This window comes from Zeugodacus cucurbitae, chromosome 5 (genome assembly GCF_028554725.1).
Source record: "Zeugodacus cucurbitae isolate PBARC_wt_2022May chromosome 5, idZeuCucr1.2, whole genome shotgun sequence".
NCBI lineage: Eukaryota > Metazoa > Arthropoda > Insecta > Diptera > Tephritidae > Zeugodacus > Zeugodacus cucurbitae.
In genome coordinates this window covers 3,464,112-3,484,005 of record NC_071670.1, presented here as the reverse complement: position 1 = coordinate 3,484,005, position 19,894 = coordinate 3,464,112, and the positions used below count along the sequence as shown (strand labels likewise).

Genomic DNA, 19,894 nt, shown 5'->3' with positions numbered 1-19,894 from the left:
AGTTTTTTAAAAAATCTTTTTGACTATTATTTTCAATAACATTGTTCGAGATAAAATATAGCTTTGTTTCTATGATATTGCTAATGTGAATAAATGTATATTTTTCGATTCGTTAAATTTAAAAATCGAATGATACAAAAAACGTTACAGCAGTCATAACGGTGAAAATTCATAATTGTGAGCTTAAAGCTTCGGTCAAAGCTTTTAAACTAAATCACTCGTTTGTGTTAAACCAATCGTCAACGAAAGCAGTGTTGCTAACCAAAAGCCGAATAGTACGCGTTTACTGCGCTCACTACTCAATTGTTTTCCATATCAACGAGGAGTTGCCAAAGGACCTTCGTGCTTGGCACAACGCACCAACGGATTCGTGCGTTAATTTTGTGGATTTTACAACAAATTTGCGTGTGTGGGGTGAATGGCGCAGCAAAAATGTAGAAAAGTGAGAAAAATCCTAATTATTAATGAAATATGAATAAGAAATTGAAGCTTTTGATATAAAGTTTCAAAAAGTGTGTGTATTTGAAAAAATCTGCGTGGAAAAGTGAAACATTTGTGGGAAAAATTTAGATAAAGAAAATTTTTACACAAAGCAGCAGCGTAGTGGTGGAAAGCGAAAGCTGTGCGAGGTGGAGCAAGTAAAAATTGTACAAATGTTACAGCTGGAGAAGGAGCGATGGTCGATAGTGGCTCACATGAGAGAATGTTTTGATTTTTGATTTTTTATAAACAATTGTGAACGCATTAGGCAAGTGCTAACAAAGAACTTTATAAGAGAGAAATTGATAAAAAAAAAATTCTGAAATTATGAAATAAAACTATTTTCTATTAAATTAGTTTGGTGATTTTGAAAAAAAAACCGAGAATATATCAAGCATTTTTTTTATGCAAATTTAAAAATGGGAAATATGGTTTTAAATACTAAATAATTTTATAATTTCCAAATAAAAAAAATATTAAAATGTATAAAAAAAATATTCAATTAAATAAAAAATAATAAAATTTGAGGAATATTGAAATCAATTGTATTAATATTATATAAATATTTGAAAATAAAATAAATTATAATAATAAAATATGTATATAAATTACATATTAAAAGACAGAAAATGTATAACTAAGAATATATAAAAAAGTTAATCAGAATAAATAATTAAATTATAACGCACATATAAATAAAAAATAAATTGAGTATAAAATCATAAAAAATAAATATAAATATATCTAAAAAAATAAATTATACTAAAAAATTAAGTTTTTGAAAAAAATAAATACATATATAAAAAAGTATAAAAAATATATTAATCTTAAAATATTAAATAAATTATGCTAAAAAATTAACTTGAGTTAAAAAAAAAAAATATTTAACTTTTAAGTAAACTCCATAAAACAAACAAACAAAATGTGTTGTATATTTAAATTAAAAAATTAATATATAAAAAGAAATCAGCATCAGCATGTTTTAAAAAATACTGAATTAAAAAAATAATGAGAAATTAAAAAATATTTAGAAGAAAAAAACAAAAAAGTCAAAAAAAAATAGTTTAAACAAATTCACAAAATTCCTACCTTTAGTGTAATCAACTTCACTTCACAATGTCAACGAAAAACAGCGCTTACCGCTAGCAGGGTACAAAAACACAGTATGAGGCGTGTTTACAAAAACAATATACATACATACAAACAAAGAGCACAACAACGTCCAACAGTTATAAAGGAATTTATACGCCAAGCAAGCAGTCAACCGCCCAAACCATTGATAGCGGCTGGCTACACGGCGCGCTTTGCCGCTAATTCCACTTTTCGGTTTTCGCCTGTCGACATTTATTCGCTCCTTTTGTCACACGCGCTCTAGCACAATTCCTTTTGCCTTTTGCATTATTCGTTCAATTTTCGTTATTTAGGGTGGAAAATGTGCCACTGACCGTACCACAACAATTCCGAATTGTCCCTGCAACTGACGACGAGTAGACGCGAGCGTCCATACATGTAAAGTGGTGGCGTACACAAAACGCTCGCAGTCGCAAAAGGTTATTACACGGGCAGGAGGCGCTGTGTGTGCGTGCGAGAGAAAAACAACCGAAGATGTAAATGAAAAGTGAAAATGACAAAATTGTGTGTGCGGAAAATTGTTTAGCAGAAAAATCCGATAATATAAATATTGCAAAATTGTTACTAGTGCTTTATACTAGAACAACTTTAAATAATTTCACTTTCCTTTACGTTTTTAACGGCGTTTGTATGTGTAGGTTAAAAAATTATGACAGTTCGAAAATTTGTGGGTTAACAAGTGAAAAGTGAAAGAAAAAAGAAATGGCATAATAATGAGGTGTTTACCACACGAATCAGCAACTGCCAATAGCTGTGCCAGCAAAAAATTACCATAAACATATTCGAGATTTTGTAAATATTAACTTCGTGCTGCTGCCTGCAGTCAGCAACACACATTTTTTTCTTCAACTCAAACACGCGAGTATACGCCCAGTTCAAGCGAGAAGTTGCTGTCACACAGCCAGCCAACGTTGCGGGCGCTGCCGCTGCAGCATCTCTTTAGTTGGCTGAAAAGCAGGCCAATTGCTTTGGCAAACAGCAAACGGCAAGGAAAACACACACAAACAACAACAACGCCAAACACACGCTTGGAAAATGCATTCCGTGAACGTATATGAAAGTGAGGATGAGCGACGCCATGGTCATGATGACACACGCGAATTGCAGAACTTGGATTGGCCCTTCTTGATTAAGGTGAGTATTTATATATGCGCGTATGACAACACACACAAACATACATATGCACACATGTATAATATGTATGTAATAGGGCGCCACAACGAGCTGACGAACGTGCGCGATTAGGCCATGACCTGGCCACCGCTGCACTGGAGCGGCGCTTGTGTGCATTCACTTATGGTTTGCACGCTTACTTGAATGTTGTGAAAAGTCTTTACTTATCAGCTATGACACAGCAAACGGCATGGCGGATGTGAAAAATATGTGCGGCGGGTGAAGCAGGACGAAAATGCGCTGACAGTGTTGATTGAAAGGATTAGAAACTTTGTAAGCCCCACAAAGTCGCTTGACTTATTAACTTTGAATGGGGGCAAAAAAACAGCGCAGCGGTGTTGGATTTCTTTCTGTTTGCGCGTATGTCAATCGAAAGCAGTGCAAAATATGGCTGTGGGTATTGAGCGAAATGGAAATTTTATCGCAAATAACCTAACCACAAATATAGATGTCCTTGAATGCATGCAGTGTTGATGAAGGGTGTAAATTATGATAACCATTGAGGGGCTCAATTTCACTTAAAAGAAATATAAGATTGCTAAGACTGCATTATAGAATCGTCTACAATTTGTATTTGACCGAACACTAACTCACTGGTTTATTTATTGGTTGTCGAACTCGATGCGGTCCAAAGTTCAATTCAGTTAGTTTTGAGAGAAATAGTCCAGCTAGTACTTTATCTTAAAGCTTTCCAAGCCTAAATAGACGTTATCTCAATCAACTTTGAGCTTTAGCGAATTGGCATATCGACAGTCAGTTTTAACCTGAACCAAAGTGAACTCTAACTCACTGATTAATTTAATGGTTGTCGAGCTCAGTTTGGAAAAATGGATTATGAAGTTTTCCGACATTGCCTATATTATTGATCATTTAGATATGGAAAATTAATTCGGTTAAAGCTCAACAATTGCAAAAGGGTGCGGAGCCTTTTGCTTTAGATTAGTTCATAATTAAGAATCCATGTAGAATGTGGTATGTTTGTTTTGGAAGAAATAGTACAACTAGGACTTTACTTCAAAGCTTACCAAGCCTAAACAGACTTTGTATCAATCAACTTTGAGCTTAATTGGATGGTATGTCAATACAGTCAAGACTTAACCTGAACTGAAGTGAGCACTAGCTGGTTGATGAGCTCGACGTGGTGCCATGGATTATGAAGTTTTTCGGTATTGTCTGTATTATAGATAGAAAATTCAATTGGATAGAGCTAACAATTGCAAAAGCGCCGGAACCATTTGCTTTTGACAAATTTAAGTAATTTTGAGTTTGTTTTGGAAGAAATAGTACAGCTAGGACTTTATCTTAAGCTTACCGAGTCTAAACAGACGTTATCTCAACGAACACCGAACTTAAGCGGATCGACGTGCAGACCGTTGGACTTAACCTGAACTAAAGCCGTTCCCACGACAGTCGCTTCTACATCACCGAAACGGACACGGATTTTTAACCGACCAAGGCATGTTAAATCGGCAACATTTCTTCGAATTATTTTTTATTATTTTATGGCATTATAACAACCTGAACTGATGGTTAAGTTTCAGATCCTGGTGATCTCATGAAATTTCTAATTCCGTTGATATGAAGTCCGGGTTTAATAGGGTTGCGTAAGTCAAACGAAATATGTATTCTAGAATACGCTTTCCAGATTGTTTTCCTGACTGAAGCCATGCTAATCTTAAGCTTGGTTCAGGGATTCAAGTCCTAGCAACAAGCTACAATATATGGTTATTGGTCCCCGCGCACATTATCAGTATCGGACTCGAGAGAGTATCGTACGAAGTAGTTGAGTGCGATAATTGCATGACTACCACGTATTAGGTGGATGGCTAAAGCCCCAGTCTAGACAAAGTCTGGAATATTAACGAAAATCCAACCAAAGTGTCTAAAATTGTTTACTAATTACGTAAAATCTTTAAACGTAATCCAGTAAGCTAGGTTAAGTGCATTCACATAACTTAAGTGGTGATAAATAACCACAATTCGGATTATTCTGCGCACGGATCAGTATTTCCGCATTGTGGTCGCACTGACGTCTGCCTAACACAAGCCGCAAGGACCTCACACCTGCTTTTGCTATGACTAGAAGCCACATAAGTGCCAAAAATGCAGATAAGCAGTGAGTAAAAGAAGAAGAATGGGGAAAATGAGTTGCGCACACAAAGCAAAAGCGAATTTGGTCAAAATTGTCATGAGCTGTGAAAGTGATAAATGAGCCAGAGAATTGGGCGCACTGGTAGGCTTTCACTTCATTACACCCGCCTGGCACGTTGGCTATTGTGGGTGTTCGCAACAGCCGCTTCTTCAAAAAATACTTTGCATATTGTTTGCTTTGTGCTCATTTGCGCTCTGCATTCTTACTACAATAGTTGTGCTATTGTGTTTGCCAAACATGCTGAAAAGTGAATTTACTTGCCGAAAAAATGCATGAGCACACATACATACCTACATACACGCATTAGCATGTACGAGTACAATGAATGCATAGCTTGTAAAGCGCATTGTTCTAAATTACTGAATTTGTTCTTCATTTTACTTTCCTGTCTTCGAAACATGCTGTAGGTGCTTCGAAGAAGCAGGAGGTTATCAATACTATGCAAAATTAGGCATTATAATAAGAAATATATCAAATATACCGGTCCCTGGTAATATTGAAGCATTTTATATGGTTTAGCGCCTAAAAGTAGATTATGTTTTAATTAAAAATTCTTACTTGGTCTCAAACCTGTGCTTTAAAAATATATAAATTAAATAAATATAAATGTAACAACGGTAAACCTGCGAATTTATTTTCGGCAAGTTTTCTGATTATTCTAGGCTTATCGCCTAAAAGTAGACTACGTTTTAATGACAATTGTTCATTTCTACTCAAATTTCGGCTAATAAAATTATATTAAAATTTCTAACAATGGTAAACCTGTGATTATATTTCCGACAAGATGTTTTTAATAATTGTATGCTTAGCGCCTAAAATTAGACTACGTTTTAATGAAAATTGTTTACTTGTACTCAAATTTCGGCTAATAAAATTTCTAATAATGGTAAGCCTGCGATTATATTTCCGACAAGGAAAGGTTTCTGATAATTGTATGCTTAGCGCCTAAAAATAGACCATGTTATAATTTTTTGTACTTGGACTCAAATCTTGTCTAATAAAATAAAAAAAAATGTCTAATAACGATAAACCATTGAATATATTATATTTCCGACATTAAAAGGTTTTTGTTAATTGTAGACAACGCCAAAAAGTATACTATGGTTTCATGGAATTTTTTTATTGTGAGTAAAAACACGACTGATAAAATTATATAAAAATGTCTACTAACGGTAAACCTGCGAATGTGTTTTTGATATAAAAATACAGTAGAATCCGGTTATAATGACTCCGCTTATAATGTCCGTCCGGTTATTGCGACGAAAACTCGATGGCTTGGTTGGTCCCCATACAAACTTACATGAAAGTACATATCCGCTTTTAGCGACTAACCGCTTATACCGACGAAATTTTTCAGAATTCAACCGGATATAGCGACGAAAAAAAAATTCAGCGAAATAATGCCAACTCTCACTACTCTCTGTTAGTTTTAGCCGTCGCCTTAGCAACGCTGCTGCTAGAGAGAGATAGTCGAAGTGCAATGCTGACGTCACACAAATGTTTACATCGTGCGTGTGCAGACCACATAGCCTATTCGATAGGATGTCCCGTTATATTTCTAGTTTTTTTCTGCTTTTTTCCAATTTCCATTTTTTTGAATGCGTAAATTCGCCAAATGTTAGTTAATGCGCAAAATGCGCAATAAGGAAGTCTTTATACGACCTAAAACCAAGGTTATTGAATTAAATTTTTTGTTTTGATTTAAAAATTAATTTGTTTTATTTTAAAAGCCTATTACGAACATGGCAACCATTAAATAAACAAAAAAAAATTTGTTTGCTCCTTCTGGTTATTGGGTCCTCCGGGTATAACGACGTAAAATCGTCGGTCCCTTGAAAGTCGTTATAACCGGAATCTACTGTATTTATAATAAGTTTAGGCTTAGCACCAAAAAGTAGACTATGTTCTAATGAAAATTGTAGAATTAGACGCAAACTCTATTTGATAAAGATACAAGAAAAGTTAAAAAATTCAAACAAAACTAATGGGCTTGACATTTTTGAGGAGTGTTTGTAGGCTTATCGCCTAAAAGTAGACTATGTTTTAATAAAAACTCAAATCGTGGTTGATCAAAACATAAAATACATGCTTAATAACGGTAAACCTGTAAATATATTTCTATTGTGCAAAGGTTTCTAATAAAAATCCATTAGTTTCGTATTTTATTATGCATTTTTAGGTTAGGTGTATGAGAGGTATGTTGATAAAAACAGTTACAATCATATTTCGATAATTTTGCGGTAGTTTTTTCACAGATATTAAAAAAATTTACCAACTATTTGAAATATTCCTGAAAAGAAGGCTTTAAACTTCATGAAAAGGCAGTTATATTTTTCTCTCCCACATTTACAATGCAAAATTGCGCTCATTAAACAAAATGAGGATGCATAAATATACTAATTATTGTTTTTACTTTTTATAATGCCAAGAACTGCGCTACTGCCGACTCTCCACCGAAATGTTGACTTTAAAAAGGACGAAAGGACTCTGATTTCGTTTAATTTTAAATTTAACTGTGGTTTGGACACAAATTTTCGTTGCTGCAAATATTACTTTTTGCTTTTGTGTTGCTTATTGGTGCTCCATTTATGCAACGCTAACGGCTGTCTTGTGTTTTAGCTGCGCTTATTTGTTGATATTTCACTTGTAATATGTAAAAAATGCATTTACGTGTTTTTTCGCTCGATGTAGTTGAAATACTCTCCAACATATGTTTTTGTTGTTTACATAGTTGGCCGTACGCGTTGCAGCAAACCGCGCCGCTGAGTGTTGCCACTGGCGTTGCTTGATTGCAAAATTCGAGTGTCCTCCGCTGCCGACCTGTTTGTAGCAGGCGGTCGCAGCAGCAGCAACAACAGTAATGCTTCAACTGCTCTATGACTCTTGCCATAGGAATTGACCCACTTTTTTGTGTGTTCCATATACATACATATATCCAGTGGTGTTTGTGTGTCAGTAACTTAGTTGTCGCCTGTTGTTGCTGCCATCGCCGCCAATTTTCTCGTCGCCAGCAGTCATCTGCGGACTGTTATAGTATTATTACAATTGTTGTTATTATTTTTGTTGTGTTTTTGCGGTTATGACGCACTTAGCACCTAGCCGCCCACATACCTCAACCATGCGCCCATTACTTGGGAGGAGGAGAAGTACTTTCGCCTATTCACATCACAACAAAATTTTATTAACACCAATCTTTGTTTTTGTTTACATTTCCGTTTGCTGTAGTGCAAAACATTGCGTTGAAGTGGAATAAGTTTGCAATTGCATTTCAGCATATTGATTTCGTGTCGTGCTGATTGATTTCAGTTTTCAATTACGAAGGCGTTCGGTTGGCGCCACAAATCTCATTGTTCTCACATGCATACATATGTACATACATACAGATATATATTTATCGCAATATTACAATTTTAATGGTTTCTTTAATAATTTATTTTATTGCTTTCACTTTTGTAGGGCATCCTAGAGAGTCCATCATGCACAACAACAACACCGGACACTATGGCCGCGTTGCTGTGGACAATTACCGCCGTGTTTGGTATCGTTTATGCGCTGCTCGGTAAGTAATTTGAAAAACAAATAGAAAATCCATATTTTTTTCCAATTTTCCTATCTAAGAAAGACAGGAAGGACTCAGTCTTCATCTATAATATAGCTGATACTCATTAAATACCAAAACAAAGTTAGCCTAACTGTCGCGTTTCGATTCGTTGAACTTATGGTGCCTGCAGAGAGGACGCTCAAAGCCGAGTCGAGCCTAAAGCTGCGCTGATACATTTTTGTATCGCAGAATGCATGCGAGAATTAGCGCTAAATTTCGTGAATAAGGAATGTAGAGTAGTAAATAAGATTCCTTATTCACGGAATTTACAGCTTTGAGCGTCCACTCTGCCGGCACCCTTAGACCACGGGGTGTGTTAAAAAAGTAGTAGGAATTTTGTTTTTTATTGAAAAAAAATTTATTCATTCGTCTATATTACATCGACCTACCCGATGTTGGTTAAAATTTCGACGTAAGGAGTCAGAAAGGACAGACTTTACTTAAAAAATAGTTCGGATCCACTTGAGCTAGAGCGCTGGACGCACTGACTTCGCGTAGGCTGGACAAAAAACCACCACCTGTGCAATTGCGAGGTTTGCTCGCGGTGGACTGAAAACGGTCCTTCCAGCTGTTGTCATTTATGAAGGTTCATCTCGCCGCAAACATTGGTGTGCTTACTGGTCATTGTCCTATAGGTAGTTATCTAACTTTCTTGGAGAAAGGTGAAGCGGAATCATCCAAACACTTCCGCCTTCAATGTCCAGCATTCACCAGACTAAGGTTAAAACACCTCGATAGGCACACTTCCAGTGAAACCAAGGAAATTACTGTAATCGACATTAGCCTACTTAAGAACTTTGTAATAGAGCCCAAGCGCTTTGTCGTACCGTGAGGGTCTTTCGATCCGTTAGGAGTATTTGGGTGTCACAAAGGACAGTCTTGATTCTCTCAGTCGATTTTACCCTTTGACCTAACCTAACCTAACCTAATCTAACCAAGAACTTGGTTTTATAATAAATCACTGTGTAAATTGTGGCAACAAATCGAAGATAGACGCTCTCAGGAGGCTCACTGATATAATTTAACACAAGACAAATGTTATCAGAGTTTTTTCGATTAAGAGAGGGCACCAAAATCGGAGTATTAAAAATAATGCCTGCTCTTAGCTGACAAGGGTCAACTTATTGTGAGGGTCGGTGCTTGTATTTCACTTTAAAACTCCGTTTTGATTTCAATATCAGAGTTCAAGCGCAATCACTTAACATATTGATGTTAAAAGTAATTTTCTCATTAGAGCTTTAAAAAGCTCAAATATTCCGAAATAGTTTAAAAAGTGGAAAAATTTGTTTGGACTTACCTTTAATTCCTTCTCAACGCAAAAATGTTTTTCTTTTTATTTTTCCTATTAATTTATAATGCCAGCGCAGCAAATGTTGTTTCTTATTAATTATTTTCCTTAAATTCACAGGCTATCGCTGTCTACGCGCAGTAGGTTTCCTAAGCGGTCTGATGGTCGGCGCCAACGCTGTTTTCATGCTGCAGGACTTCCAAGTAACACTACTCGGCAAACCGGCCGATTCGGCTTTAGCCATCGTGGCGGGCTTGCTTGGTGCCGTAATTGGCTCGACATATCCGGTAGCATCGATACTGATTAGCGCATTTGCGGGCGCGCTGCTCGCTGGTGCCGCGATGGCAGTATGCGTGGCCACAATGCCAGACAATGACTTTGGCGTGAGTATTACTTGAAGATAATGTCCACACAATTTATACGACAATCAACCTCGAAATCTTTTTTATAAAAACTTTTGCAGTACCGCGAAATTTATGTTGCTATCGCGGGTGGCGCTGTCATTTGCTCGGTGCTGACATTCTGCTGCGCCAAATATGTGACAATACTAACATCGAGTATCGTTGGCAGCGCGATGATAATAACAGCTATCGATTTTTTTATGCACAACCTAGACACGATAAATTGGGTAAGTTACCGTTAATTGCAGCAAATTTAAAATATTTTAAATTTGAAATTCCACACATCAAATATAAACAAATTTTACACTACAACAAAAACAATAACTACTTCGTTTTTACTAATTAATAATATTTAAGATTTTGAACATGAAACCGAATCCGCTGCCGCCACCCTGCTACGGCGGCATTTTGATATGCGCCTGGCCGGTGGCGATCATCATTAGCATCATGGTGCAATGTTTCATCACTGCCTGGCGCGTGGATCATAGCAAGCGTGTCTATCTGCGGCATCATCACCAACAGATGGCGCGCTGTGGTCCAGCTGGCTTGCCGACGAATCGCATGAGCGGACGACCGCGGGAAACGCGCGAGGAGGCAAGTCAACGCAAGTACCGTTATCTGTATCAGGTGCGCACAGCGCGCGGCGATATTATTTCACAGGTGCGTTAAAAACAAAAAACAGTTAACAATAACCTAAGAGTCACTAACTAACTAACCAACTCATTGCAGAATTTCGTGTCCGCATTGCAGAAGCGCATACAATTGGGCGGCACGGAAACGCCATCGGAACGCTCGATTAAGACGAGCTCAAACGAACGCAATACATTTCGCAGCGATCGCACACACTTCACCACCATACCCGATTCCGAGATGTGCGATAAAATCGAAATTGTGCGTGATCTAGGATAACAAACAAGCAACAGTTATATGTAAGCAACGAATATATGCGTACGGAAAAGGAAACGAAAAAACCGGAAATACATGCATAGGTGAAGTGAAGTGGTAGCATGAGGGTGTGTGCGCGAGAAAGAATCGTAATAAAGCTTGCTTGTGGTTATCCTAAGAATCGCGTATGTGTGTGCGTGTGCGACGATCGTTGTGCGTGTATGCGTGTATAACGGGAATATATTGCCAACTACTGCTGCTAAGTGATAAAAATGCAAGGTTGCATTTGTGAGCGTGTAAATAGTACTTGTCAGAAGAAGCTTAATGTATGTAACAATAATATGGAGTTGAGTAGGCGACGTATACATTCATGGAAATGTATGAAAGTGATAAGTAATTTAAAATTTGTTGGTTTCGCGCGCTAAATTAAAGTATGTTAACAAAAAATACAAGCGAAAATGTCCAAATTAAATACTGGCGAAAAACACTAAATTTTGTAAATTTGACGAGTGAAATGCTGAATACTTAGAAAACTTAAGAAACTAAATATGTTTGGGAGAATTTTGAAGGTATAACGCCAAAAAAACTGCAAGCATAATTAAAAGAATTCAAAAAAAATACCAAAAATGAAAAAATTACAAAAAAAAATTACAAAAATTATTTACAAAAAAAAATACCAAAAATTTACGTTAATTTATTCAACATTATTTTCAAGTACAAGCAAATTTATGACACTAGCTACTAAGTTCCTCTTTAGTAACTACAGACAAGGTAAACATTATATGTACATATGTATGTATGCGCTTAGATTATGGTCTAAAATTAATTGTATAACAGGGTTCAAACAGGCTTTAACTTACAAAGTATATATATAATTTTTTAACAGTTATGTTAAAGTTCGTTGAAGTATTAGTTTAAGTGTTTAATTTAATTTATATATTTTCCCGTAGTTCCTAGATGGAACATAGGGCTTCGAAATAAGTTTATACAAAAACTTTACTAAAAAATCTAACTACTTGATTTATGTGCATGTGTGAAAGAGACAAATATTTGCATGCGACCACTTCGTTGCTGGAAATATGCAGGTATTAATTTAATGTGACGCATTATAAGTATATGAGTTGCCAACGTTTTAAATGCTAATTATTTCGAATATGCTGCTTTGTTGACATATCAACGATGTGTTATGCGAAAATTTAATAAGAAAAATATCAAGCAAACATTTTGTTTATAATAAATAATTGTCAGTTATATTTAGTGAACAAAAAACTGTCAGTTTTTGTAAACAATATGACAATATATGACAAGGTTCTCACTTGTATTTTAATAATTATGAAATTGAACGAAGCTCGTTATTTACAAAAAATATAAACTTTTACTTTTGTGAAACTTTTATTTTTATTAAAAAAAAATAAATAAACGAAAAAATGTTGGTTTAAAATGTGTGGGTTTGATCGCATAAGGTATTAATATCGTATAAATGCGTAAATTTGTGACCATGTAACCACCGAAAAGCAACTGCGATTTAATGAGGTTCATATTATTTCAACACTGCCAAAAGTAACTGAATTTTTTTCTTATAAAAATTATGATAAAAAATTTAAATTATAAATTACAAAAATATAAATTACAAAATGCAAGTGAAATTACTGCAGAAACTACAACAAAAAATAGTTTTATATTATTTTATCGTAAGTTTTCACTAAAAAAAATCTTCAAAATTTTTTATCGATAAAAATATTTACCTACTCAAAAAGTGTGAGCTTAGATAGATTTTTTAAATTAAAAAAATGAACAGAAAATTCAAACAATTTCGGCAAAATTAAAAAAAAAATAAACCGTGAAATAAATTTTTATGAGTAGTAAAAAAATAGTTTTTTTGTAATAATTTTTGTTTTAATATAATATTAGTAATAAAATATGAAAAAAAAACAACATTTAAAATGTACTACAATACTTCATTTTTGTGCTACACAAATACCAAAAATTAGTTTTTACTGCATACTAATTTAATAAAACTAAAAGTTAGGCACTTTAACCACACACACAAACTAGTTAGCAGTCTAAAATCTTTTTTATAAAAAAAAAAATATTTTTACTCACGAGTAGCGGAGTTTTTGGTAAACTACACGCTCAAAGCATGCATGGCAAGCCTAAGTTAGTACATATTATGAAATATTCACGTCAAAGGTTCACTATAAACGCGATAAAATAATTTGTAATTGTTTTAAAATTAAAAAAAATCTTTAAACATATTTTAAAGTTAATATACATACATAAAAATATGCTCATCTCTACGTTACCTCATTTTACTAAAAAAAAACAATACTATTTATTGTACTACAGTTTGTATTGTATATGATTTACGAAATTTTAATTTAAAATTAATTTTATATGAAAATAATAATAAATGTATATGTATATTTTTAAAATCTCAACTAATTAAACTTTTATATATATAAATTATAAAATATTAAATTCTACTTTCGTATTAAAGTATTAATAATGTATTATTTCAAATTTAACTAAATAATATATAATTTAAATTAAAAAATATATATATTTAAAACCTATAAATGTAAGTATATCAAGTATTTATACGTGTATCTTAGTCTTAAGCTCTCAAGTATTGTAGTTTGCCACACTAAACAGATACTTCCATTAAGATAAGTATTATAAAAAGCTAAGAGTTGGTCATTATTTATAATAAATTATTATTTCTCATACATATATTTGATTTTGCTACAGCGGTATACGAATATTTTCTAGTTTTATAAATATTTATGAAATGTAAGGGAGTAATAAAATAAAATATGTTTTAAATGTTATCATTTTTTGTAATATTTATTTACAATTTTTTCAATTAATGTTTTTTTCTAGTTTTATTAAATTTTTTATGACATTATTATTATTTAAATTTTATATAATTGTATTACATATACTATACTATTTTATTTAGATTTTTTACTTCTTTTTAACTTTTTTCATTATTAAAAAATATTTTTTTTAGAAAAAAAAACATTCTTTTATTATATTTTTTACTAAAACATTTTTTTTTATTTATTACTGTTTCATTTATTAAAATTTATTCCATTATATTTCTATTCTCTTTTATTTATTGTATTATTATTTTAATTTGATTTTAAGATTTTAAAGTTTTAAGATAAAAAACTGCTTAATATTGTTTTATTATATAAAAAAATATTATATGAAATATAATAAAATAAGCTTTTAATGCTTTTTTAGGTTATTTTTTTATTATCCTTTTAATTATTTTAATAAAAATTAATAAATATTTTTTTCAGTTAAATATTATTATTATTATAAATGTTATATAATTATTTTATAACATTATATTTAATCTTTTTTTTCATTAATAAAAAAATTGTTTTTAGAAAATTAATTGTTTTCTAGAAACATTTTTTTTTAGTTTTTTGTTTCCTTTTTATATTTAAAAAAAATTTGTACATTTTTAAACAAACATTAGTTTGTTTTTTATATTTAAAAAAAAAAAAAAAATATTTATTTTACAAAAAAATATATTTTTTATTTGATACTGCATTATTTATTTAAATATATTAAATTATATTTTTAATTATTTATTTAATTACTATTTTAATTTAAATTCTATTTTTTTTTAGTTTTAAGTTTTTTTTCATTTTATTAAGAAAAATAATATTGAAAATTGCACCAAATCTCTCTGTGATGAGTTTGCTAATAAAAATTTTTTAATTTAATTTAATATATATTTTTTAATTCAACTTAAATGCTTAATGTATCAAATATTTCTGTATGTATTCATATGAAAAATTTCTAACTCTGTATATTTATAAAATATATTTCTCATTAAAAATATTACACTTTTGCTTAATAAATATAAAAAATATGCGTGGAAAATATTTATTAAAAACAAAATAGTTTAGATTTGACTTTTCCGCTCCAAAACATGAAAAATGTTTATAAAACAAAAACAAATAATGTACATAATAGCTGTAAGCTGGGGAGTGCGCGTAAAAACGGCAATACAAAACGAATTTCAAATAATTCAGTTGTGCGAAAAATAAACTAATTTTGAATCAATGTGTTGATTATAATTAAGTATAGTCAAAAATATTGTGAAATAAAATGATTGAACAGAAAATGAAGCGGCGTTTGATTAGTAGATTGGAGAGTTTAATTTTTTCGGAAAATTTAAAAAAAAATCGAATGATTTATTAATATATATATATTTTTTTCAAAAATATTTAATATAAATAATTAAATTATTTTTTTTGTTTATGTTAAAACTTCTTCAAAAACTTAAACTTAAAACTTCATTAAAATTCAAATAATTAATTTTAATTTTATTGGCTTGTTTTTATTTTTTATTTATAATTAATTTTACTTTTCTTCTAAAAATTATGTTTTTTTTTCAGAAAAAAGTATAAAAATTAAATAAAATACATATATATATAAAGTTTTTCTAAAAATAAGTCACAATAAACGCTGTTAAAAATAAAATAATTTGTGTAAGTCATACAAATAATTAAATGTATATAATTAAGGCAAGTGTGATTGACTAAAAGAAAGGCATATTTTTCTAACAAAATAAAATAATTTTAATAAAAAAGTAATATATTAACAAATAAATAGTGAAAAAAATAAACATGGATATTGAGCCAAAACGCTGTATAAAAACATCCAACAATAATAGCAATGAGAGAAAACAATTAAAAATAAAAATACAAACGTAAAAAAATAATAATAAAATAAAATATTAAAAAAATAAAATTATTAAAAAAAAATTAAATTAATAATAAAAAAAATTAAATTAATAATAAAAAAACTAAAATTAATTATAAAATACATCAAAAAAAAATATTAATAAAACAAAATAAAATAATATTAAAAATAATATTTTTTATTATTATAATTGAATACAAAAATATTAATTTGAGTTTTAACACATAATTAATCGCATGAGATCAATTCAAATATACATATGTATAATAAATAAAAGTAAAGCAAAAGGAAAAAAAATGTTTAAAGTAATGAAATTAATGCGCCAATATAATATATAAAAAATATAAAAAAAAATTATAAAAATATGAAAATAAATAATTATAAAAAAATGTAAAAAATAAAAAAATAAATAAAATGTAAAAAAAAGTAAAAATAAAAGTTTAATAAATTTTTTTATCATAATAATAATTAAAAAAAAATTATATAAAAATATTAATTTGAGTTCTTCATTTTATGAGATAAATTTAAATATATAATAAATAAAAGTAAAACAAAATGAAAAATATATATAAAATAGTTCAAATAATGAAATTAGCGCGTCAATAAAAAAAAGTTATAAAAATATGAAAATAAGTAATTATACAAAAAAATAAAATAAAAATTTAAAAACTGAAACTATTAAACTAAAAAGTTATTGCATATAAATGAAACTCATTATTTTACTACAAAAAAATTATTAAAATTTAAGTTTAAAATAAATAAAGTTATAAAAATATGATAATAAATAATTAAAAAATATGAATAAAAAAAAACATTAAAAAAAGTAAAAAAAAATGTAAAATAAATTGGTTTGATTGCGGATTAAAAAAAAGTAATTATATAAATAAATATAAACAAACTAAACGAAAAAAACACAAAATTAAAATACATATAAATTTGTATGTATAAGTTTGTAATTAGTTGCAGTAAATCTAAAAACGATTAAAAATCCTACATAAAGACAGGGAAAATTAAACAAAAAGTTTGTATTAAAGCGAAATTAAAAAATCATTAAAATAAATTAAAATTATTAAATATTAAAGTAATTAAAAAAATACGACTTTTATTTAAAGCTGATTTTAATTACCAACAAGAACAATGCCAAATTTAAATACATATGTAACTAAAGCTAATTACATGTAAATTGTAAACTTATTGCACGCATAATGTGTGCTGTGTGAAAATTACAATATCATTTATCTTAAAAACAAAAGATTGTAAAACTAAAATGTAATACACGCCAGTACGTATTAAAGCATCAATATACAAATAACAAAACAGAGGAATGCTGTACTTTATTTTGGAATTCAGGTGATGTTTGACTTTGTTTTTTTTTTTGTATAAAAAGTATTAGAATTAAATTGCGTTACACGTGAAATTAAATATATATTATTGCTTAAAAGAGTAATTGTATATATTTCATTCTACAAACTTGACACATTTAAATTATGACACAGCACAGAAATTACTAAAAAAATATTTTTAATTTATAAAAGAAATTTTGGTTTACAATATTTATATTATAACATGCGCACTAAAATTATACACTTTTTTGTGCTAGACGTTGCTACTTAACTAAAACAAACAACTACAACAATAATTTCGAAATTTTTTTTTATACTACTTTTACACGATTTAATATAATTAAACGAAAGCTAATTGTCACATAAGCTACTTCACTTACTCGCTGCTAGTTGTTACTTACGCGGTGGTAAAAAGAATAATTTGCGCAGCGTGTAACTCGATATGGGCATCATGATTTCGTCTTTATTCCCACGACGTTCGCTGACTTTGCGATTAACAGTAGTTAAAATATCGCCAATGTGATTGCTGTATATGAAATAAAATTTTAAATCGACAGTATTTTTTCATATTTTAAGTTCCCAGTTTCATTACCGATCGCCGAAACGCTGTACAGCATCGCAAAGTTCCTGTATAAACCAAGTGCCTTCAATCGTATGACGCATTGCCGCATAGCCGGGCACAGTGGACATAGCCTTCATCAAATCACCGAAACGATGTGGCGCCACATTGGGCTTTTGGCGTTGTTCCTTTAAAATGCATAAATGTTAAAGAGTTGCTATACTTCAAATATAATTATACATACATTTATTGGTGATTCATCTTTCTGGCAAGCTTGTATGATAAGTAATTTAGGCTTGGCAATTATCGTGTCACCGGTGATTATATGCTCGATTTCTGATATTTCCACAGGTATGCTGTTGCTGCCATATACAGAGCCTACATTCAAAAAAAAAATATATATTTTTATTATGCAATTATTGCTCAGCGCACACAACATGTGTCAGCCACTTACCTTCGGTGCCATGCGAAAGTATGCACACAATTAGCGAATCATATTGAAAGGATAATTTGACTGTTTCTCGTATGCGATGCATTAGTTCAAGATGAGTAAGATCTTCAAACACCATCGGTTTGTAACCGAAAGGCGCAAAAACATCTCTCAAACGATCCTTGTCCACATTCGAGCCCATACGTGGCGAAAGCGTTTTTTTTGGCAATAAATGCTGTAAATTATTAAATAAAAGTATTTATTTATATATATTTCATTTTTTTCATATTTATTACGCTCACCTTCATGGCAGCATCGGGTTCTTCATGGAAGTTCAGTTGATTGATGATCAATAGTATGCCGGCACTTTCGTGCCGCACTACGTACCTTTCATCTATGGTTAAATCACAGCTACGTACTGAGGCAGTGGCATTTGCAGCTGTTTGAGTTGTTGTTGTTTCATTTGTTTTAGTAACATGATTTTTATTATTTCCAGCTATCGCCGTTGCATAATCCATACTAATATGTGCATTATTGCACATGCGTTGATTATCTGCACTATTTACAATGGTTTCGAGTAACAGCGTTTTTAAGCCATCCAGTTCGTAGAATTTAAAAAATTCGAGCAACACATCAACATCCGCGCCATTTGTCACACGATCACCCAAACTGATAATTCGACGTGATAGCCAATCCAATAGGAATATTTCCAAATATGCGAAATCATAGAAACGTAAATGATCCTCTGTGCCCGTGCGTTGCTCATTCACACGTAATACCAATTGCCCCGCCTGCGCCGGTTTCAAACGATCACATATGCGATATAATGCCTTTAGCAGCGGATGCACATGTACGCTCAATTCAACAATGTGTGGCAGATAGTGTTGGTGCAACTCATTCCAGTCGAAGCCCAGCTTGCGTAAGACACGGCGTGCACCGATTATAGACAAAGCTTCCACTACGTGCGAGCGCCAATTTCGTGGATTAACGCCAATGTATTTGGTGAGCAAATCAGCGCCACCGCAACTGCGCCCTTTGTGTGTATTGGAGAGTATGAGCAGCTTGAATAAAGTATTGATATACATTTATTTTTGAATATATTTTTATAATAATTTTGTTGATTATATGAGGGAGATACCTTTTGCAGCGCGAATTCAGCGTTTGCGCGTTCATCGCCGAACAGTAAAAAACCCAAAGACACCTGTTGAAATGATAATATGTAAATACAAAATACAAAAGTTGGATATACTAATTTAGTCTTGCTTATTATTTATAAATATTATTTAAATATGCAAAACCAATATACATATATTCATATACATATATTAACACAGGAAATGCCTTTGTTCCAGCAGCAAACTCAAAATAAACCGCACATACCAATTCATAATAGCATAGATCCTGCTCCACATATTGCAAATCTTCTACATGAATATTATTCAATTTTGTAACGATATTCAATCTTTGGCGTGTAGATGACATTAAAAAGTAGTTAAAGTAATTTAAACACTAGTAAATAGCAAAAATAGCACAGACTAAAAATGCAAGTCCTATGACTAGTTCACTCAAAATAATTGTAGTGCAAAGAAATTCCGATCAGAATGCTATGGAATGAAGTAAGAAAAAGCCTAACAACTTGGCGTGAGTTGCCAGCGTATATTTGATGACAAAATCGAAAAAGAAATTTAAAATAAAGTTAAAAATGCTGTATAGCGTGCGTTGCTGTATT

The 19,894-nt window shown here is 31.2% G+C and overlaps 3 protein-coding genes across 3 annotated transcripts in view; 1 reads left to right on the top strand and 2 right to left on the bottom strand.

Annotated features, from left to right (window-relative positions):
* Positions 1-9,971, bottom strand: part of LOC105208667 (serine/threonine-protein kinase PAK mbt) — a 35,357-nt gene extending 25,386 nt beyond the window's left edge. Inside the window, exon 1 of the mRNA XM_011178648.3 lies at positions 9,835-9,971. The gene's annotated coding sequence lies outside the window, so the exon portion shown is untranslated. The remainder of the gene's footprint in view (positions 1-9,834) is intronic.
* On the top strand, positions 340-11,699 carry LOC105208671 (transmembrane protein 198). The gene is made up of 7 exons (XM_054230812.1): positions 340-442; positions 1,576-2,745; positions 8,393-8,495; positions 9,946-10,208; positions 10,289-10,453; positions 10,584-10,886; positions 10,956-11,699. The coding sequence occupies exons 2-7, from the start codon at positions 2,647-2,649 to the stop codon at positions 11,133-11,135; spliced, it is 1,113 nt and encodes a 370-aa protein (XP_054086787.1). The 5' UTR covers positions 340-442; positions 1,576-2,646; the 3' UTR covers positions 11,136-11,699.
* Positions 11,700-17,195: 5,496 nt separating this feature from the next.
* Dredd_2 (caspase-8) lies at positions 17,196-19,777 on the bottom strand. Its single transcript, XM_011178657.3, has 7 exons — positions 19,546-19,777; positions 19,304-19,366; positions 18,468-19,226; positions 18,190-18,400; positions 17,980-18,113; positions 17,769-17,923; positions 17,196-17,702 (listed from the first exon to the last, which is right to left on the bottom strand). The coding sequence occupies exons 1-7, from the start codon at positions 19,645-19,647 to the stop codon at positions 17,570-17,572; spliced, it is 1,557 nt and encodes a 518-aa protein (XP_011176959.1). The 5' UTR covers positions 19,648-19,777; the 3' UTR covers positions 17,196-17,569.
* Between the last annotated feature and the right edge of the window lie 117 nt (positions 19,778-19,894).